Source organism: Dermacentor albipictus, chromosome 1 (assembly GCF_038994185.2).
Source record: "Dermacentor albipictus isolate Rhodes 1998 colony chromosome 1, USDA_Dalb.pri_finalv2, whole genome shotgun sequence".
Classification (NCBI taxonomy): domain Eukaryota; kingdom Metazoa; phylum Arthropoda; class Arachnida; order Ixodida; family Ixodidae; genus Dermacentor; species Dermacentor albipictus.
In genome coordinates, this window is record NC_091821.1 from 490474576 (window position 1) to 490497155 (window position 22580).

Consider the following 22580-nt stretch of genomic DNA (forward strand, 5'->3'; position numbering starts at 1 on the left):
GCCAGCAGCGCAACACTCGCGCCATCTCTCGCACTGCGCCTCAACCACATCAAACGCCGCGGACATCACGTAGGCCATGCGGGAAAACAACACATCAGGGGACGCGTGAGAGTCGCGCATCCCCACAACACACACCAGAGCTTGCTGTCGTCCTTGCGGTAACACGATTGAATCCACTCTGATACAGTCACAAACGAGATGACGGAAATTTTTTAAGAAGTGGTGCTCTTTTTTCCTTTCTTTCTTTCTTTTCTTTTGCTACTGACAAAGGCAATTACATGCATGCGGTGTACATGGACTCCATTCAGATGAAAGTGCAGAGCAAGATCTATCTGTTAAACAGTGGAAAGGATCACGCGGTTTTTCAGTGCAACCCTGGACCTGAAGCACCTCATTACACCGAGGTTTGACTCCAAGCGCCAGTCCCCACCTCAGTGTCGGTCGGCTCTTCCTTGAGAGCAGTGGCTGGGCAGGTGGTGGCAATGTCTTCCAGCGACTGCAGCCCAGTCGTGGCCGCAGGCAGCAGACTGGCTGGCTGAGCACTGCGCAGGGGGGTGTTCACGACGGCCGTGCCCAGCACCAGCTCTATGCACTGCTTGATCCAGAAGTGGGGGCCGATTGTCTCCCAGTTCTGGGAGCACACGATGAACAGTAGCCGCTCGTGCAAGCGCCGACGCAGGCTGCTGTCAAACACCTGCGAGTCGCGCCGGAAGGATGAATGGGCCGTGAATTCAAGCTGGCAGGGCGAAGGTTTCGGGCATAGCAATCCGCGAGGTTCAGCAACCAACAAAACACGGTCTGTTAATGTTAGGAATGCAACAGAGTTGTTCAACAAGAAATACATGGTTTCACAACTGCTCCTCTCTATATCCAACCACTCACCTATTAAGGGGGGACGCAGCCCTTGAAAACCAAAAAATTGCGAAAAAGTCGATTTTTGAAAAACCATATTTTTGGGTTACATGCCTCCTAAACTACCTGTTCCGTAATTATCAGCACCTAATTCAACCGCAAAGTAAAAAAAATAACGCTTCTTTTGAGGCCACCGCGGCCCAAAAAACACGCGCAAATGCCGAAATGAAGTCAAACGTTGCGCACGTGCCATTCCCGGCCCATGCGGCCTGACCGCTCCATTTTGGTGCCGTTTTGACCGCGGATTCTTTGTCTCTATTTCGCCGCCTTGCAAAATGGCATAGTCGGCGCGGTTTTCCCGCGATGTGATGCGGAGCGCTGATTGGCCGGAGCAGCGCGTTCAAATCTCGCGGGCTAAAGCGCGCTTGCCATTGGCTGCTGCGCGGGCGGCTGCGGCTGCTCAAATCCCGCGGGCTAAAGTGTGCATGCCATTGGCTGCAGCGGGGGCGGCGGCGGCTGCTCCCTTTGATGCCACGCTCGTGTCGTTGTTGCCCCTTGCTCCACCGCCTCAACATGAGCTTGCACGCTGCTCATCGCCTTGCGTTTTTTTTTTATTTGCTCAGATTTTTTTTTTTTTTTTTTTTTGCTCGTTCTTTGCTGCACGCAATGCTGGCAAACCCCAAGACAGTGCAGATGTTCGGTGCACGGGAGCGCTGAGCACGATATGCATCTTGTACGAGCATCGAACTTCCGATCTCCCACAGCGAGTGCTGACTGCGTAGACGCTTTCCGCGGCGGAGCTGTGCTATCGGATGTCACCAGTCGAAAGTCCGACCCATTGATTTTGCCTGGAGCCGCAAGAGCTCATTAGAAGCTCCGCAGGAGCTTTCTAATAAAAAAACACATGTGTTCAACTTTAAGGCCTGTTTTCTTGGAATGGATTTTTTCGCTAGTAGTGGTGCTGGGGAAGGCGATACTCAAGAACCGCTCTTCAGATTTGTATGCCGTTTCTTTTTTTTTATTTATTTTGTTCCTGAATGACTTTGCCAGGGGGCAACAGGCTTCTTTTTTTCAAAGCTGGTGCAGTTAACTTACAATAAGCAATTAATTTTTTGATGAATGTGGTCATTACTGGCTACATCAAATTCAAAGTTGCCATAAAATTTTTTGGAGGGGAAATTAAAGAAAAGGGCTCTTTAGCCCCCTGGGATATCTATCAAGGGATCATCACAGCGAATTTCAGCTTCCTACGATGTCCTGGCATTTCTCCAGGCTCTTCTTCAGGCATATACATGAATCACCTAGTTGGACCTCAATAACTCTGGAACTAATAAACAAATTTTCATGAAACTTTGCAGTTCCTCATAGTTCGGTGGTGTGAACGTACCCTGAAAGTTTCATCTGGATATCTTGAAAAAATAAGAAAGTTTGGATTCCAGGGTAGCCTCCCCCCTTAACCTTTGGCCATAAACACCAGAGGAGTTATTCACGAGTGATCACCTTATGGGGATACAATCACTTTTGCAATATTTCCTGTGACTTGGCACTAGGTGCGTTAGCGTGCACAGCCACCAATATTGCTGGCACTGTACCCAGCTTGCTACCTTTGCGGAGAGCCAGGAATTCTGTCAGCCGTATATACTAGCGTGCCTAGGGCCCAGTTGTGCAAAATGTTGTGAAGGTGTGTGCTTGAGAATAGTGGCCCTGGTGTGCCATCTAGAGCACCACAAATAATAAAAAAATCTAGTAAGCCCATGACTGACTTTACATAAAGTCAATTACATATTGATAAATTACATGAAGTCAATTACATAAAGCTGTGTACAGTCAATCCAAATCCGACAAGTATGGCTTAACAAATTAATTTGCTAACATGCTCGACACAAATACACAGTAGATGCCCCATAAAACGAATTCGGTCAGGCTGAAGTACTCATAAAGCTGTCAGATTTCTCAGATCTCTCTGTGCCTTGGATTGCTGCTTGCAACGCCAGATCTAAATGCCCAGGCAGGATGACACCATGCGTCACCTGTGAACACGGAATTAATCAGAGAATGCACAATTTGGAGGGCCCTGCTCTGTTGGTGAAATTTCTTGTACGTATACGCTGTCCCGACGCACCTCAAAAAACTTTGCTCGGATTGCCGGCTGGACACATCGTAGGCCAGCCATGAAAGCTGGCTCCAGCTTGGCAGTGAGCTCCGTGCCCTTGAGGGTCTCGTCTCGGTACACGTGATTGACGAGCTCCAGAAACTGGCCATTCAGCTCGAGCTCGTCGGGGAAGCGCTTCTCCATGAACTGCATCATCTTCACGAGCAGGATTGACTTCTCGCGCAATGTCGGTGACTGGTTCACTGCGAACGGGGATTTGCTCTTCACCCAGTCCTCCACCATTTTGGTGATGGCACGGAGAACCTGCACGTCAAAGGCGCATGGTTACATTTTGCCTAAGGACATGGAGTCTACACCATCAAAAGCAAAGCCTAAGTGCTTGTCTGCCTCACAAGGCCGGTCACGAGGATGGTTGAACTAAATTAAGTTTCCATCAGGGACAAGTCAATGAGAAACAAATGTAATCAACAAATTTAGGGGTGTGCAAATACCGTATAGTGGACTTCGAATTGAATATCAAATCCAATAAAGAAGAAAAAGAAAACATAATATCAAATTGAATATCGAATATCACAAATGTCTTCATAACATTTAATGCTTACCAGTTTTGGGCAAGGAAATATGGTGCTGCACATACTTCTAAGTCTTCAAGCATTGCATACCAAGATTGTAGCAAGCTATCAGTAACTTAGGTGCACAGAAATTGAGACATACAGTATGGTTCTAGCATATGAACGCATGGAAAATATTCATTCTTTTATCAACAGAATTTCCGTTGAATAGAATAGAGTGCTTTTTTTTACTCTGAAACTAGAACTCGTGACATTCTGTAGTACTGAATATCAATGAGGTTCTTAGTTTAATAGTGGATCTGTGTTTTGGGGCAATGTTTTATTTATTGCAGAGAAAGTTTTTCTCCTCAATTTGTAAAATACAGAACGGCTAAACCAACTTTATGGCAGTTAGGATCTCGTAAGGCCAATCTGTGCAACAGATGAAATGACCACACATCATGTGACTCAATCACCGCTCCGCACCTAGCTGGCACAGATAGTAAAGAGCAGGCACTGTCCGTGCTGTCAGGTTCGACTTGATTTGCCACCTGTCAGACAACCTGAAATCTGGAGGGTCACGGAAAGTTAGCACAACGCTCGCTATCCCTCCCCCCTTCTCTCGTTCATATGCCATCCCTTGCTTTTGTCTGCGAGGTGGTTTGTCGGCTTTCTGATTGTTGCACAGCTGCAGTGAACAGGTCAGCATCAATTCGGCACAACTCAGGCCCAATGGCCAAGGCAGTGTGACCGTGACAAAAATTTGCTGCAGGCCGCTGCGGAATGCTTGCCGCTAATATAGTCGTTTGGGTGGCTCGGGCAGTTACAGCGACATGAAGTTCGTAGCCGCGTATCCAACACGATTGTAAACCCATCGGCGGCTAATTGGCCCAGTCTTTGCACTTTATGAAAAATGTGCTGCTTTTGTGCCGTCCCCTCTGTCTGTGTTGTGTTACGTGTCGTGTTATCATTTTGACGGGTTCGGTTGACTTGGACTAACTTAGTGCTGGCAGGTGAGGTCCTGGCCAACGTGATGCCGTCCTGCAAAGTGCGGCGTTCAGGCGCTGTGCGCGCAAACCCCGTGGCGGACTGACATCTGGAAGCACAGTGACTCAAAGTCTGCTACTGCACCAGCGAGAATGGCCTGTCTATGGTGCACTCTGTGCTCCTTTCATGCTGGAAATAAGTGAAACGCTCACTTGGAAGAATTGAGCATGAGGGGCTCCACGGTGCATACATCTGGCACTGCGCGGGTCTCTATGTCAAATATATCGGTTATTTGAAAAAATCCAACAGTAGATATTCTGAATCACCATTTGAATTATTCAAGTGCTCAATATTCGAATTGTTTGATATTCGAGTATTAAAAGGCTGCTCATGGCCGCCATCTCTGCCACACAGTGTGGCGGCCTCTCTTTTCCGATGCCATTTGAAGAATCACCTCGGTTAATTTTCATAGCTAACCAGTGACAAGACTAGCTTTAGATTTACATGGCAGGCACGAAAGTGGCGTCGCTGGTTGCGTGCATCTCCGCAGACAGCGGATGAGTGATGAGAGAGAGTGGTAGGGGAGCGAGTGTCGTGCAAGCTTGCCATGAAGACTTAAATATCCTTGACACATGGGTATTTACGTCAAACCTAACAATGAAATGGTGCGGAGAGTGCCTCCCCTTCACCGTCGGCGCTGGCTACGTGTGGAATGGTGATCGAGTCACGCGACGTGCAGTCTTTTCATCTGTCATGCAGACTGGCCTTACCCACCTGCTGTAAAGTGTTCTGTAAGCTGATCTCGTGTTTCTCTTTGTGGCCCTCGAAAACCGAAAAATAACGAAAAAGTCGGTTATTTAAAAACCATATTTTTGGGTTGTATGACTCATAAACTACCTGTTCTGTAATTATGAGCACCTAATTCCACCGCAAAGTCAAAAAAAAAAAAGAACGCAACTTTTGAAGCCACCACAGCCCACAAAACACGTGCAAATGCCGGAATGAAGTCAAACTTCATGCGCGCGCCATTCCTGGCCCATGCGGCGTGCTCGCGCCATCTTGGTGTCGTTTTGACCGTGAATTCTTTGTCTCCGTTTTGCCGCCTCACAAAATGGCATCGTCGGTACAGTCGAGGTGCTACTGGCATTTCTGCACGATGCGATGCAGAGCGCTGATTGGCCGAAGCAGCGCTTTCAAATCACCGCAGACTAATACGTACCGGCCATTCGCTGATGCGCAGGCGGCGGTGGCGGCTGCTCCCTTCGATGCCGCGCCCGCCACGCTCGCGTCGTTGTTGCGCCTTGCTCCGTCCACCTCAGCAGACGCCTGCTTGTGAGCTGCTCATCGCCTTGCGCTATCTATTAGATTATTTTCTCTGCTTCTTTTTTTTTTTTTTCACGAATTCTTTGCTGCACACGATGCCGGCAATGAAGCCTAAGACAGTGCAGATGTTCTGTGCGTGGAAGCGCGATATGCGACTTGTACGAGCATCGAACTTCCGATCTTCCGCAGTGAGTGCTGACTGCGTAGACGCTTTTCCGCGGCGGAACTGTGCTTTCGGCTGTCGCCAGTCGAAAATCTGACACATTGAGTGTGCCTAGAGCCGCAAGAGCTAATTAGAAGCTCCGCAGGAGGTTTGTAATAAAAAACAGATGTGTTCAACTTTAAGGCCTGTTTTCTCAGAATTGATTTTTCCACTAGTAGTGGTGCTGGGGAAGGCGATATCTCAAGAACTGCTCTTTAGACTTGTGTGCTGTTTTTTTTTTTTTCATTATGTTCCTGAATGACTTTGCCAGGGGGTAACAGGCTTCTTTTTTTGAAAGCTGGTGCAGTTAATTTATAATAACCAATTATTTTTGATGAATGTGGTCATTACTGGCTACATCAAATTCAAAGTATATATATAAAATTTTTGGAGAGGAAATTAAAGAAAATTGCTTTGTAGCCCCCTAGAATATCTATCAAGGGATCATCACAGTGAATTTCAGCTTCCAACATTGTCCTGGCATTTCTCCAGGCATACACATGAACCACCTTGTTAGACCTCAATAACTCTGGAACGAATAAAACATATTTTCATGAAACTTTGCTGTTCCTCATAGTTTGGTGGTGTGAATATACCCTGAAAGTCTCATCCGGATATATTAAAATATAAAAAAGTTCCATCTCCAGGGTCGCCTCCCCCCTTAGATACAGTTGAACCCGGATATATCGAACTCGAAAGCGATCACGAAATAGTTTGATATATCGATAATTTCATATACAGAAATCGGCTTAAGACGCCGCCCGCGATCGCAACAATAGGTGACCAACATGCTGATCTGGCTTTTCGGCTCATGCGTACTGCTGCGAAGGAGAAAAAGAAATGAGGGAAGGATGGAGACAGTGAAGAGAGAGCTCAGCAGCGCTTGGCAGTAATGGCCGTAATGGCTGCATGCGCCGTGCACAGGCGCTGTGCCTCCCTCACACCCCCGTTCTCTTTTTAGCATTGTCTGCATTGTCTCTGCCATTAAGGTTCCATTGGCTGCGTCTGCTCCATACTGGCCATCGTCAAGCCGGTTTCCTCGTTCTTACACGCACATGGCTTGCAAACGTCAGGCGGTGTCGCACGCCGAACGACCGTGGGAGGTGCCAGGTGCTTTGGGGAAACAGCACCTACCAAGGCACGGCGCTGCTCTAGACTGGCCGTCGGCAAACCAGTTTCCTCGTTATTTTACGCACGTGGCTTGTGTGGTATCCTGTGTTAACTTCTGGTTTCTGTTTTGGGTCGTTTACGTCAGGGCGCCACTCAGGGCCAAACGCTGTAAGTTGCCTCCGCAGAAATAAACATTCTTTCTTTGTCTGGTCCCCAACTGAAGCAGTCCGGCTCTTTCTTACGGCGCTGCGCGCCCCGGCCATTTAGGCCTCATGCCGTAAACCTTTCGTCTGGCCACCCCGTTGAAGCTACAACAAACTGCCAACGAGGTAAACCATTACTCTGCTTCCTACGTGCCCTTGCCGTACTTCTGCTCCTCCTCCTGCTTCCGGCATGCAAGACGCCGCAACTGCATCTCCTCCGTCAACCGCGATTCCTCCGCCTTTGTTTTCGGTGCACCGCATGGCGTTCGTACCCCCCATGCCGCCTTTCCTGCCGCTTCCCGGTACTTCTGCGGTACCATGGCTCCCGTGGAAACGGTACTTTTGCACGTTTCTCGAGGCAACCGGAGGCGAGGCACTACAAGACGAGAGGAAGAAGGCCATTTTACTGAGAAACTTAGGCTTCGAGGGGCAGCGTCTCTACTACGACCTCGCGTCACAAACGGACCAGACGCGTACTACGTTCGAAGACATTCTCCGCATCTTCGACCAGCACTACAAAGAATGCACCAATCCCCTGGTGCACAGCATTATCTTCTGGGACAGGAAGCAACTACCTGGAGAAACCTTTCAGGACTTCGTCACCGCGCTACAAAGGCTAGCGCCTGCTTGTGCGTTCGGCGCTTGGCACGACGAGTCCCTTCAACACCAAATCCTCCAAGGCGTCCCATCAACAAGAATTACAGAAAGGTTACTCTACGAAGGAGCGTCCCTCACGCTCAAGAAGGCCCAGGAAATCGGACGAACCGTACAACCAGTTCACAAAGAACTTGAAGTCTTTAACAGCTTGTCTGTTCAGCGCATTTCGACGCGCTGAACAGACAAGCTGATGGCATCGACAGCCATCGCCTTCCTCGCCCGGGCGCACAAGATGGCGGTTCCCGCCACCCTTCTCCCTCGGCTCGGCGGCATGGCGGAAAGTTGCGACCTGGGGAGGCGGGCCAACATGGCGCGCTGCCCGAACTCCGCGAAGCCAGTCGAGACATTGTGGGCCATTGCTACCAATGTGGTTCACCTCACCACATCGCATCTGATCCAGGCTGTCTAGCCAAGCATGTTTCCTGCCGTGCGTGCGGAAAAGTAGGACATTTCGCTTCAGTTTGCCGTTCGAGGAACCGAAAGCATCGACAGTCCCCTGCTCGTACGCAGCTTGATTTCGCTACATGCCAACAAGTGTCAGGAGTTCCAGCTGACCCAAGTGTTCAGTTTCTGTCTCTTCCGCATAATGCTCCTTCGGAGTTCTCTCAGTTGTACTCAGGACAATCGGGACTTGTAAAGGACTTGATCCACGACGTTCATCTTCGAGCTTCAATGCAACCAGTCTTGGCGAAACTGCGTTCTCAACCTTGGGTTCTCCGTGAGCAAGTCTGCGCTGCAAATGGTATTTCGCCGCTGGAAAACAAAGTTCAGTCAGTTGTTGAGGCACTGCAGCCAACTGACAAGAAGTCGCTGCATTAATTTCTTGGTGTCACACGATACTACGCTAAACTGATCCCCCAGTACGCTGAATTGGTAGAGCCACTTAGGAAACTGTTGAAGCAAGGACAACCGTTTGTCTGGGATCAGGATACCGAGTATAGCTTCCAGACTATTAAGGAGGTAATTGCATGCGAATTCGGCTCTTACGCCAAAAGTGTTAAGACGTACGTGGACCGTCGTCGTGCATCAAAATGCCCTCAATTTCATCCAGGAGATTTTGTCCGAGTACGTAACTCGAGAAAGTCCGGTCCTAAATACTCAGGTCCATTTAAGATTTACCGTAGGGTAGGTCGCAATACTTTCACGCTTGAAAATGGCAAGCGATGGAATGCACCCAAACTTGTGAAATGCCCTGCACTACAGGATTTTCTTGGAAAATTCACTGAAAAGAGTCACTCCAGTGATTACCCTTCCCTTGATGATTGTCTCCCACCTTTTCTTCCAGTTACTACTGGTATAGGGGATACATTACGTTTCTTGCAGCATAAACATGTATGCACATTTTCACTACGGTAGTAGCCGCCATACTAATTTGTCTTTCATGCCAAAAAGTTTTTAACATTAGATGTCGTTAGCATTCTTACGGGGGGACTATGGAGCGTAAAGTGCTTTTACGCACAATGCCCAATCCCCGACAGCCACAGAGACTGTCTTGAGTCAGGCTCAGGGCGAATAAGCCACCCATCAGTCCTGCCACAGGGGGCGCACAGATGTTTGTACTGTCTATTTTTGTACTTTGTGAATTTTTTTTTTTTCCATGTTATCTGTGTGTGCAAGGCTGCATCTCATCGTCTTTCGAAGACGGGTACTGAAACTCTGCAGAACTGGAGTGCGATAAATCATATTCAGTTTTCATGTTATGCGTTTTTCTTAAATGGGGAAGCCAAAGATGTCATTTTCTATTCTGTAAAGATGTCATCACTAATTATGTGTGTTACAGTGCTAACATGTGTTCTTTGACTCATGACTTACTTTTGTTGCGAGGAGAGCGAGTAGAGCATTTTTCCTTTCAAGGGAGAGGTGATGTGGTATCCTGTGTTAACTTCTGGTTTCGGTTTTGGGTTGTTTATGTCAGGGCGCCACTCAGCGCCAAACGCTGTAAGTTGCCTCCGCAGAAATAAACATTCTTTCTTTGTCTGGTCCCCGACTGAAGCAGTCCGGCTCTTTCTTGCGGCGCTGCGCGCCCCGGCCATTTAGGCCTCGTGCCGTAAACCTTTCGTCCGGCCGCCCCGTCGAAGCTACAACAGCTTGCAAACATCATGCAACGTCGTGCGCCAAACGACCATGGGAGATGCCAGGGGCTTTGGGGAAAGAGCACCTAACAAGGCGCGGCGCTGCTCTAGATCGGCCATTGTCAAGCCGGTTTTCTCGTTCTTACACGCATGTGGCTTGCAAACGTCAGGCGGTGTCGCACGCCGAACAACCGTGGGAGATGCCAGGGGCTTTGGGGAAACAGCACCTACCAAGGCGTGGCGCTGCTCTAGACCGGCTGTCGCCAAACCGGTTCCCTGGTTCTTTCACGCACATGACTTGCAAACGTCAGGCGATGTTGCGCACCAAACGACCGTGAGAGATGCCAGGGGTTCCGAGGAAAGAGCACCTACCAAGGTGTGGCGCGCTGCTCTAGACCGGCCATCATCAAGCCGGGTTCCTCGTTCTTTGATGCACGTGGCTTGCAAAAGTCAGGCGTCATCACCCACCGAACGACCATGGGAGATGTCAGGGGCTTTAGGGAAAGGGCACCTACCGAGGTGCGGCGCTTCTCTAGACCGGCCATCGTCAAGCTGGTTTCCTCTTACAAGCACGTGGCTTGCAAAAGTCAGGCGGTGTCGCGCACCGAACGACCGTGGGAGATGCCAGGGGCTTTGGGGAAAGGGCATTTTCCAGCATGCAGCGCTGCTCTAGACTAGCTGTCGCCAAGCCGGTTTCCTCTGCGCACCCGACTCGCAAACGTCACGCGGCGTTGCGTGCCAAACAACGGTAGATGGGCGCGGGAGATCCCTGCGCCTTTGGGGGAAGAGCACCTTCCAGTGCGCGGTGAGGGGTTCGATATATAGAATGACCTGCAAAATTAGAGTTCGATATACAACGCAACTTTCCTATACATTTACACAGGATTTTCAAGGGGATAATCTGTATGTTCGATATAACCAGCAATTCTTAATATCCGGGTTCGACATGCTCAGATCACAAGCAGTTGACTGGCAAGCATGTGTACAAATGTAAGGTATTTAAGGTAAACAGAACCTCTTGCTAAGGTGTTGCACGTAACTGGTATGTGCAAGCCACTTCCTTGACAAGGCCCAATGCTTCATTCCCCGCAGCCCTATATACTCATGTGCCCTCAGCCTCCACAGGTTCCCACGCAGATGCCACTTTCGCTGACAATAACTTTCATGAGACCTTACATGACAAAACAGGGGACACCTAAGCATCTATGGGCAACAGCGTTCCTGGCACAGTGCCAAGCACGCTGTCTTATCACACAGCCAGGGAGTCCACAGGTGCTGAAGCACTGCTGATGCTGATGGAAAATCTCACGAAAGTGATTGTGCCTTCAAAAGTGAACAACTTAGAATACCACCCCAGAGAACACACCAGTGTCCTGAGCCACGGAAGTGATTTTTTTCTTTTATTTTTTTGCTTCCTTCTACACAACGAGTCATTGGCACCCCCAACAATAACAGTTGTGCCTTCCGGCTCCTATGGTGAATGTACCGTAAAAACCCGCGTATAATACGAACCCGAATATAATACGAGGTGAAATTTCTGGGACGAGAAATGGAAAAAAAAAGGTTTACCCGCGTATAATACGAGTGAGAGAAACTCGGGGAAAACATTTATTGAAATCGGACTCAGCACTTCATTCACTGTCGTCCTCCGCTGCGCTTTCATCGGACAATTCCTTGCCTGACATATCCTCCCAGAGGTACTCGTCCTCGGTGCCATCGAGCGCGTTCGAGATCCCGCACTTCTTGAAAGCGCGACGCACAAGGTCTTCTGGGATGCTCGCCCATGCGTCCACGATCCACTTGCACAGCGTGGCTGGCGATGCCCGCTTCAGCCGCCCAGTTGGCGTCACTGCAGGTTCACCTGACCGCATCCACTCTGCGTAGCACCGCTTCACCGCGTCCTTGAAAGGCTTGTTGACGCAAACATCTAGAGGCTGCAGCTGAGACGTCATCCCACCAGAGATAACGATGAGTTCAGTATTACAATCACGCAACAGCTTCTTCACCGAATCGATCAAATGGCCACGAAACGCGTCCAGCACGAGGATGGACGGGAACGACAACAGTGCACCGGGCCGCCTACACCAAACGGACTTTATCCAGTCGAGCACAAGACTCTCATTCATCCACCCTTTCTCATGGCATTTAACGATGACATTTTTCGGCAGCTCACCTTTCGGCATTGTCTTGCGCTTGAAGACGACATAGGGCGGGAGCTTGCTAACGTCTGCCGTGCATGACAACATGACGGTAACACGCGTCTTCTTTTGCCGATTTGCCCTAGCTGAAAGTTCTTCAACTTGCGCAACGAAATAACGCGGCGCTGGAAAGCCACCAGTAACTCTTCAAATGATTCCGGCAGCTTTTGTGAAATTGAAGTTCTCCGGCGCAATGAAAATCCTGCACGGCACATATACCGATAAACCCAATGCTTGCTTGCTTTGAAGGTGGAGCTCGTTAGGCCTTTTTCTCTCGCAAGCTCCCTGGCTTTTGCCTGCATGAGCTCCACGCTCACAGCAAGATGCGCGGCTCGCTGTTCTCGGACGAATTCCGTCAGTTTGAGTTCAATTTCAGGGAATGCCCCATTCTTCGGGCCGCGAAAGCTTCTTCGCTTTCCGCTGCACTCGAAAAGTGCTTCTTTTTGCCGTCGCCATCCGCGGATACTTCCCTCGGTGACGCCAAACTGCCTCCCGGCCGCACTGTTGCCGATTTCCTCTGCCGCTAAAATCACATTTCGCTTGAAAGCTGCCGAGTACTGCTTCCGTGCCCCCGACATCGTGCTCCTTCACTAAAAACGATGCACTTCGCGAAGCGTGGTTAACACGTGAACTGCCAAGGTCTGCACTCAACAAAGAAAGAAACGATGCCGTAGCCACGCTGCAATAGCGAAGGCAAGCCGTAGCCAGGCAGCAATAACAAAGCCAAGTCGTAGCCATGCAGATATTACGAAGCCAAGCCGTAGCCACAGAGCAATAACGAAACCAAAACTTCGAGCCGAACTTTGAAATTTTTGTCCGGATCCGCATATAGTACGAGGCGGAAATTTGGGACGCTAATAACAGGAAAAAAACCTCGTACTATACGCGGGTTTTTACTGTAAGTGCTTCTCCAGTGAGCATCATGGCAAAGCAATTATATTGGCAAGCACTAAGCCAAATAAGTTGGTGCCGCCTCTAAGGAGATGAGAACACGTAGACGGAAAATTCAGATAGGCAAGGCCTTACAGGGACACAGGAGGAGTGTCAAGCAAGACAGCATGGAAAACAGCATTTTCAAATACGACAAACATAATCACTTTACATTAAGCAAGCTCTTGCTAAACAAAAAATCTACCTAAAACACAGGCTTGAATTTTAACTACTCACTTCTAGCAACACCATGACAGCTTATCAATAAACAAGGACTACAATCAAACCTCATTATTTACTACATCATCAAGTAAACAAAGTCAGTCATACGTCTAAAAAATGCTTCAGTGGAATACATTAGCGACCCCTTATGAGATGAGCAGTTGCCCCAAGTCATCACCTTGACATCAGGCGACTTCTCGATAAGGCCAACCAAGATGGCCCCAATGAAGGCCTTGCGCATCTCCTGGCCCATGACGCCGACGCGGTTTTTGACCAGGTCCAGGCTCAGGATGAGCAACTCTGTGCCCATGGAGCTGGACTCCTGGCCACCCGCGCCACCGCCGATGCCGCCTGGCGACAGGTGCTCTCGTGCCATCTTCTGCAGCACGTGCATGAAGGGCGTGATGAGCCGGTCGATGTAGCACGGGTGGTTGACGCAAGCTGCCTTCAGGATCATGAGGCAGCCAAACAGAGTAGACGGTGGCGCCGCCGGTGACTTTTCGTATGATGTCAGGCCCTCGTACACAACCTGCGGGCCAACGTGTGCACAGTACGCATAAAGAAGCTCCACACAACAGTTGTTTTGCTAGTTGGCCGGCACTGAAATACACACATTATCTCAACGCAAACACTGACACCTAGCTGCATCTTGCTCAAGATATATGACTGTAGTGTACGTGGACGTACCTGACTGCATTATTAAACATGGCGCTACGTATTGCGGCACGTGAAATGATAAGAATTGACAACTAGATTTGACAAAGGTAACAGTAGCATTGAGGGAGGGGGGAGGTCAATAAAGGCAGCATATATCAAAATTAGGGGCGTGCAAATACAGTCAAACCTTGATGTAACTAAGTTGTACTTGCAGCAAAAAAATTTGTTAAATTGCAAATTTCGTTAATTCGAGGTTGTAAAGTTTCAGCGATAAAAACAACTTTGCAAACTATCCTGGTTGATAGTATCTTGTCAGTAAGCACTTATAAACAAATCACAAGGTCGGGCCATGATAGAGCGGTTATGAGCACCAGTGTGTGAGGTGGAGATTGCACCGAGATAAATGCATCGATGTAGTTTGTGGCGTCCGAGATTTGTGTGCTTTGCATCATGCTGTAGCATAAATATGGGACGCCGCGGCTGACCATCCTTAGTGCTTGCAGCTGTTCTCAGATGGCGCCCATAAACTAAAAGCACAAATGTAAAAAGACAAAAATTTGTCCTGAACAAAAAAGAAAAAAAAAAAGAAAAACAGTATTGCCAAAAAGTCTTGATAGTGATAGCAAAGAGACTGCACACAATGTAACGGCTGTAATTCGAAGTCCTCATCCAGTTATATTGTTTAATTGGAAGCTAATTTTCAACCGGGATCTTCAGGGTGACCGTCATTCTTTGGTAGAATGTGCAATTTTTCAAGTGTTGCAACAGCTTCGTGCTCTGCGTTGGTGTCATTGCCACCGCAGCCGTCGGCAACACTGCCCTTCTTGGAGCGGTGTGATAATTCATAGCTATGGCTGCCATAGCCTCTGCGATCAGCTCTGGCGGGAGGCGAAGCGGCTGCCGCACGTGGCTGGAGCTGATCGCAGAGGCCACGCAGGTGCCATAGGTGCACGCAGCGCTGCATACTGCCAGTGGCGAGATTGTGCAAGATTAGGCTTGCAGCGTGCGCAGCGTATGTTGAGGCGTGTGCTGTGGCGTGTGTTGATCAAGGGCCTTTATGCGTGTAGCTCGTTGGCTAGGTTGTTCCACGGGTGATCCTACGCTTCGGAATTGACTGTACATAGGCGCACAGTTGATAGCCATGACAAACCGTGGCTCTTATCGCACGCACGACCTGGCAACAAAAGTCGAGGTTTTGAAGGAAAGTGAGAAGGGAGGTGCCGCCAAACAAGACATAGCACGGTAGTACAGGATCAAGTCGAACACGCTCTCAAAATACATCAACAAGCGCACAATAATGGATGCATTTGAGAACGACAAGTTCAAGACATCTCGGAAGCGAATACACACCGACGCTTGCCAGAGCCTGGTTTTAATTAGAGAGGCCCGGAGCAACAAACTTCCTCTCAGCGAAGACACCATTGCGATGAAAGCCCGAACGCTTGCAGCAATGTTAAGGATCGATGACTTAGTTTCGTCAGGATGGATGGCTGACGCGCTCAAAGATCGCCATGACCTGGTTTTTAAGAGCGTGTGTGGTTTTAAGAGCGTGGCTTGCGGTTTTGTGGCAGCTTCTTCAGAGGATGCCTCTGCAATTTCATCGGAGGAAGCAGTCAACAAGTGAGCTTGACGGCACAGATTTTGGTGATGCTCCCAGGGATGTTAATTTTGAAGATTACGTCGCCGTAGACAAGGCGGTCGAAACGTGCGGTACACTAATGGATAACGATATTGTGGAGATTATTTGGCCCCAGGAAGCGACCCAGGAAAGCAACGGTGACGTTGAAGACGAGCCGCAACCTAAGGCTGCTGATGCAGCTGCGAGCCTTGCTCTCGTGGAGTGCTTTTTTGCTGGTGAAGGTAACGCGGAAGAAGCGTTCCGCCACATCTACAGCCTGCAGTACCTGCTTTCAGCAGCATGCTTCGGCAAGAAGCAGCAGAGCAAGATGACCGACTATTTTTCTTAGAGAAAATACTCGATTTTGCTACCAATAAAGTGCTGTTCTTATGTTTTGTGCTTAATTGGAAGTTCATTTAATTTGAAGTTTTTTGCAGTCCCCGTGAACTTCGTATTAACGGGAGTCGACTGTATAAGGCACAGGACGGCGAAAACAGACAGCTAGTGGGAATTACTCAATTTTTCAAGTGAACATTAGTCAAATACATAAACCTTTAGTATAACGGCTTACTGGTCTAATTTTGTACCATCGACAGCGTAATTGGAATGTTCCAACATGTTGAAATAACCAAACTTGCTAATAAATGTACGTGCATATCGTAATTTGATATTCGAAGCTAAGTATTCATGTTCAATTCGTCTGTGAAAATTTTGATATTTGCACACGCCTAATTAAAACCCATGCGTTATGGCTTGGGCTTGCCTGTAACAGCACGAAACCTGTTGGAAGAGTAGCAAAACATACAGATACACTGCTAACCCATGAACACAATGCTGGATTTGTCTCTAGTCTTTGTAAGAATTCCCTACTGCAAGTTCGTCAACTGGATGCCTCCTCCTCCCCCCCCCCCTTCTCACCTTGCTGATGGATGTGTAGAGGGACTCCAGCTCCTCGTGCCGCGAGGCCATGCTGGACGTGGTTGGCTCCGAGGGGAACAGGCCCATGAGCCGTGACAGGAGGGCGTGCACGGCTCGGATGACCTTGGAATTGGGGCATGTCATGCAGGCAGCGATGCCACGTTGCAGAGGCTTGAGGCTGGCCAGGATGGCCTCGGGTCGCAGAATGCTCAGCAGGAATGCCAACAGCTCCAGCGCCGTGCAGATGTTGCCGTAGTTGGGCTGAGCACTCTCCTGTACCGTGAGGGGCCAGGAGGGGGACGGGGTCAGCAACAGGAGCAACAGCACACGACCGCCTAACAACCAGCGCAATGGTTTAATAACAGACACCGAGCCTGCAGTGCTGGTGAGTGGGTGGAGTGTAAACCCAACTCCATCATGTTATCCCCAGCAGCAGAACACCACAGCGAATGAGCCATCATGGCAGGCATGCCACCAGGAGTAAATTCTTGGCAAATAGAAAATCATTGAGACGGCAAGGAAACTTTCCCGAGAGAAATACTGGTACAAAAGTACAGCTATAGCCTGTTTCACATGCAAGTGATTGAGCGAATGGAGCGAACAGCGGCTCGGCACTGCGAAGCTTTTCGTGAGGTTTCGTTTCTCATGCATTGCCGCCGCGCGTTTTCCGCCGCTGCGAATAGCAATGTTACTGGCAAAAAACACGGGATTTTCAGCCAGTTTTGGTAGTTTGCGACTACCAACATAAACATTGCTTTGTCCCTGCCTCTCAAGTTTTTACTCTATAAATACATATCCTGCACTTAGCAATTAACAACAAGCACTTAGCAATTAAAAGCTCTCTTGGCATGTTGCTCGTACTACGTGCAGCAAGTAAATAAACATCGTCCTATGCGCAGGCTTTCCCGCACTAGTCCTCCACTGGTCACGTGTCGAGGCGGACTGTTCGGAAGCGATGCTTCCGCTCTGCCGCTGCGATGAAATTCCAACTTGCCCGAACCTTGCCGCTCCCGCCGCTAGTGCCACCGCCGCCGCTCGAAACCGATTTCTGTGGCGCGGCGGCAGGATTCGTGAGCATTTTCACTTGCATGTGAAACAGGCTTATTTGTTTCTCGTGATGCTCATCTCTCCTGTCCCCTAGCGTTTGTATTACCCATAACTCTTGTGTCTCGTCTTGTGTCTCGTGACCTCCACCACCTGTCCTGGTGGTGGAGGTCAGTGTTACAGTTACACAGCTACAATGTAACATGGAAAGAGTGGATTGATGTTAGTGCAACCTCATTGTGTGAATAACTAGAATGCAAGAGCAAGCTGCCTTTGTCTCTTTGGCACAGAAAATTCGTATGGTCATTTTCATGCAGGCTGCCACAGTGACTGTAAAATGCACCAAACTTTCAAGAAATTAAAACTGCAGTGCAACATCATTTCATTTAAAAAATCACACATTCATTTTCATGTGCACAGTTTTTGTATGTATTGCACCATGTACATTAATTTTCAATCATTTATGTAGCAACAGGTTGCTGTAAGCAATTGTACATGGAAAATGTTATTTATTAGATAGAGAGAGTTTTCAGTGAAAGTATTTGTAAACAGCAAACAAATGGACCCACACACTATGAATTTCAAACTTACAAAAAGGGTGATATTTGTTTATATTTTTCATAAATTGATCCCCACATTTTCCTCAAGTCATTTGAAAGCTGAATACCATTTTGAGCAAGTCACTAATCTCAATGCAAAGCTTGAATACTTTCATAGCCCAACAAGTATGTAGTACATTTCTACCTCTCAAACGTGGAAAGAGTAATATGCTCATTGGGAAGTGAGCATGCATCACACAGAGGGTCCTCAAGAGACGACCCTTGCAGCGCAATGGGAACAAACAGGCACCACATGGCATACCACAGTCATGAGGAGCTTGTCAAACCAGGCCAGCTTGAGCTCCGAGTTGGGCCACACGTCTGGCTTGAGGGCCGTCTTGAGAAGCGCCACGCACCGCCGAGACAGCACCTCCCCTTGCGACCCAATGTTCGTCGAGGACTCGTTCACCTGCACATTTGGGCGACACAATACTCACGAAATGGTAATCTCCCTCACAAACGCTGATCACACCTTAGACCTTGCACACAATTACAAGGGCCTTTCAAAAAATAGCAGCAAGCTTGCCACATAAACCTGTCTGAGGGCAGTCCCCCATGCTTAGGATAAAGTAATAAATGTTAGAAATTATCAATGCGCGGACCATATTCCCCTTTCCGAAGCCCACCTCATCAACTCCAGCTGTGCTGGCAACGATGTGTGAATGTCAACCATGTGGTGCACGCCATGTCCAAGTGGTGTGCAATAGCATCAAAAGTTTGCACATTCAACAGCTTGTCAGAGAAATTTATAAACATAATGCATTGCTGTTGTAATGTAACTTGTGTCTGGGAACAAATTCCTAACACTTTCTTGGGCATTCTTTAAATTAATGAAACCTTATTTTCATCATGTTCTGCAGCAGAAAATGTGTTTTTAGCTGTGCGATGCTTAACCAGAACAGAGCATGCATTAGCCTGTGCAGCGAGCTAACTCAGCATGACTGCACTTCCCCTGCAAACAGTTCACGTGTGCTGTTGCGCAGTGAAGTGTCGTCATTGCAACCACAGCACTTCAGGCACGTGCAGCTGCTACCAACAACTGCATTAAAAGCTTGCGTGGATATCCTCACACTTTTCTGTCGTGTGACTGTAGTGAGGGCAAGCAGATTGTTTTCCTTCCCTGTCCAGCCAATGTGGCCCAGTACTTTGTGTGTGGGGACTGAACCAGGACTAAGGACGCATTCACACCGGCGATTGACAGAGGTTGCATGAGCGGCCACGACCGATGAGCAAGGAGCAACTCGAGGCGACCAATGCTCGCATTAGCAAGTGCAGCCAGCCCATTGCCAGACCAAAATGTCTTGTGACTGATGCCAGTCACGTTTGCTCACACTGCCATCGCACAGAGTAATCTGCTCCTGCACCGCTAATTGGTTCAGTAGGCTTGCGAGTGCAGTCACGAGAGTGAAAAATAAAGCAGCGATTGAAAGAATCAGAACAGTCACTTTTCAAACAAAGCGACCATTTGCGCTTATTAGTGACCAACTAGGTCTTGCAACGTATGCGAGTTGCTGCTGTGAATGAGCCCTAAGGTGGCATGCCGAATGTCTAGGTATGCTCCAAGGATAACCTGCGCTTGTTCATTTATGGTGATCCACTCCTCCTGTGCCAGCTTTAAAGGCACTGCTAGCAATGAGTGAGGTAACAAATGAAGCTAAAATATAGAGTTGAGGTTTGCCATACGGCCACAATTACAGTGGCATTTCGAGGAATATACACGCCATATTTACTTGCATAAAGAATGCACTATTTTTCCTGGAAAATATGTGCAAAGTTGGAAGGTGCCTTCATTAGGTGGGGTAAATTTTCTAGGGTCCTTTTTTTTTTTGCTTCCACGGAGACCTCTAAAGAGTAGGAGATATACGATACGATTTGGCATCCATTACGGCATCTGACACGCCAGAATGGCAGCCAGATCTGAATCATTTGTCGTGTCATAGTGGCAGATTCTACGTCTGGCATGAGACAAATGTAAGAGAAACATAAAGCTATTTGGCATTCGATCGGGCACTACAGCACGGTAAAACGCCTCGGACCTGGCTACTATAGGTCTCCTCGATTTGGCTGCACTTCCTGCACTAGTTCAGGGGGTGCAGCACTCAAGCACTCGATTTGCCAGTGCAGCTAGCGCCACCTGCACTTCGGCACTCGATCTGACGTCGTGCTGCAGGAGTTCATGTACACTTTGGCACTAGACTCTCCGCAAGTTCTTTTCTCGTGCACGTAGTGCAAGACTCTCGGTAGCAGACGACACATGCAGTTCCGTGGCCATGCGGGTGTTGGTAGACGGCATCGACGGCGCCTGTTATTGGTAACGCAGCACGGACGCCAGTTTTCTTCAGGATGTGTACGCAGCATCTTGTTAAGGGCGCTTTCCGGGTTCAGCTGCTGCTAAGTGCACTGAAGGCCGGGATTTTCCCACAGGTCACAGTCGTTTGTATTAATTTTCCCGAGCTTACCGCTACATTGACGTTAAGTTTACGCAACCACATCGGTCCGTCATTTGAAACGTTGTGCCATATATGATTCAGAAACTGCGCTTGGTCATGCTTTCTGAATAATTATACCGAAGTTGAACTAAATTCCAGGTACTAATACATAAATTCTTCCCAGAGGACAAAAAAGGCCATTGCGTACACGTTTACGCTTGCGGCACACACCAACAAAAGGAAAGCCACAGCCGCCCAGTCGCAGCAGACGAAGGCCTGAACGTTCCTGCACTTTCGTCCTCAATTTGACCGCTGCACCGAAAGCGCTAGTGTGGCGCTACACTCGCACTTCAAGAACTGGCGCCACACTGGCACGACACTTTTCTGAACTAGTGCAAAAAGTGCAGCCAAATCGAGGAGACCCTATTCTGGCAGGTTGGACACCATTGTCACACACCTAATCGCACCGTGTATCTCTTACATTTATCGTACACCAAGCGCCAGATCTGGCACTATGGCACGGCATACAGCCTCGGATCTAGCTGCCATTCCGGCATGTCAGACGGCGTATCAGACGCCAAATCGTACCATGTGTCTACTACTTTTGTTGCACGTTGGGAGTCCAATCCGGCACTACAGCATGGCAAAACACCCCAGACACAGCTGCCGTTCTGATGCGTCAGATATCGAGTCGCACCGTGTGTCTCCTGCTTTTGTCGCACGTTGGGAGTCCGATTCGGCAGTAAGGCACGGCAAAACGCCTCGTACCTAGCTGCCATTCTCATGCGTTGGATGCGTTGGATGCGTTGGATGCTGAATCATACTTTGTCTCCGAGTTTTGTCTCTCATTGGGAGTCTGATCTGACCCTATGGCATGGCTAAATACCCGGGATCCCGCTGCCATTCCAGCACATTGGATGCAGAATCGTATTGGGTCTCCTACTTACCGGCAGCAATTTCAGGGTGCTATCATTATGCGAGGAAAACAAAAGAAGTCATACTTTCAATGGAAAAGTGGATGGTGCATACATTACGTGAGTAAATACGGTGCTTACAGTCAACACCAGATATATCTGAAGGCTTTTGTAGCTCCTCCACCCTATAGAGTCAATGTATGAGGATGTATGAAATTCAGGACGCTAAACTCTTTGGTCTAATTTTTTGAACTTTTTGCTGTGACAGCAGGTCTGAAATTGCATTAATCGAAGCCACCTTCGCCCCCATTTTGATTATCTCGCAGCCTCAAATCGGTGCTCTTGTGCACCAATCTTCTATTCTAGTCCTAGCTGCTTAAATGTTCGCTTACTAAGTTTCCCGCTGTTTGGTGCTGTGTTCTTTATTGACAGAATTCACCTCTGTAAGCTATTGCCCTTATTGTACCTTTGTCATTCTTGCCAATTCCTTCATAGCCAGCGAAGGTCTAGGAAGCGCAGCTTAATGCTGGTTCCACAAAGCCAGCTTCGTCGCAGCATCGCAGTGCTTGTAGTGTGACATGAGATGGTGGGTGTGTGCATGTGTAATCTTACCTGCTAACCTGTAAACTACGAAATTCATATATTTCCTGAACATGCATTAGCCACGTTGACATGAATGTAAAAAAAGTGTATCAGATTAACTTTAGAGCGTATCGCATCTTATTTAAAAGAGATATTCTGCTAGAAGGCATGTCACATCAAATGTGCCAAGCAGGGGTAGTTTGAGACGGAGAATGCGCATTTCAGGGGTCCAGGTAAGCAGAAGCATAAAACTACACGCAACATTTGCTAAGTCATAAAACGATCCCAAATTTGTCAACTTCATGAATAATTAGGAAGGATTGGCAGATATGGATAATTAAGGAATACATGTTATGTTCCGTGACAGTGGGACCTTTGGACTCTTGATACGCTGCACCA

At 48.5% G+C, this 22580-nt stretch overlaps 1 protein-coding gene across 6 annotated transcripts in view; it reads right to left on the bottom strand.

Annotated features, from left to right (window-relative positions):
* Window positions 1–22580, bottom strand: part of Nipped-A (Transcription-associated protein Nipped-A) — a 413461-nt gene that overhangs the window by 141081 nt on the left and 249800 nt on the right. For all 6 annotated transcript variants that reach the window (XM_065445525.1, XM_065445501.1, XM_065445517.1 and 3 more), the window contains 5 exons: window positions 18519–18665; window positions 16614–16886; window positions 13599–13949; window positions 2975–3268; window positions 431–694 (listed from right to left, as the gene is read on the bottom strand). In XM_065445525.1, the coding sequence (XP_065301597.1) occupies window positions 431–694; window positions 2975–3268; window positions 13599–13949; window positions 16614–16886; window positions 18519–18665 (1329 nt within the window). The remainder of the gene's footprint in view (window positions 1–430; window positions 695–2974; window positions 3269–13598; window positions 13950–16613; window positions 16887–18518; window positions 18666–22580) is intronic.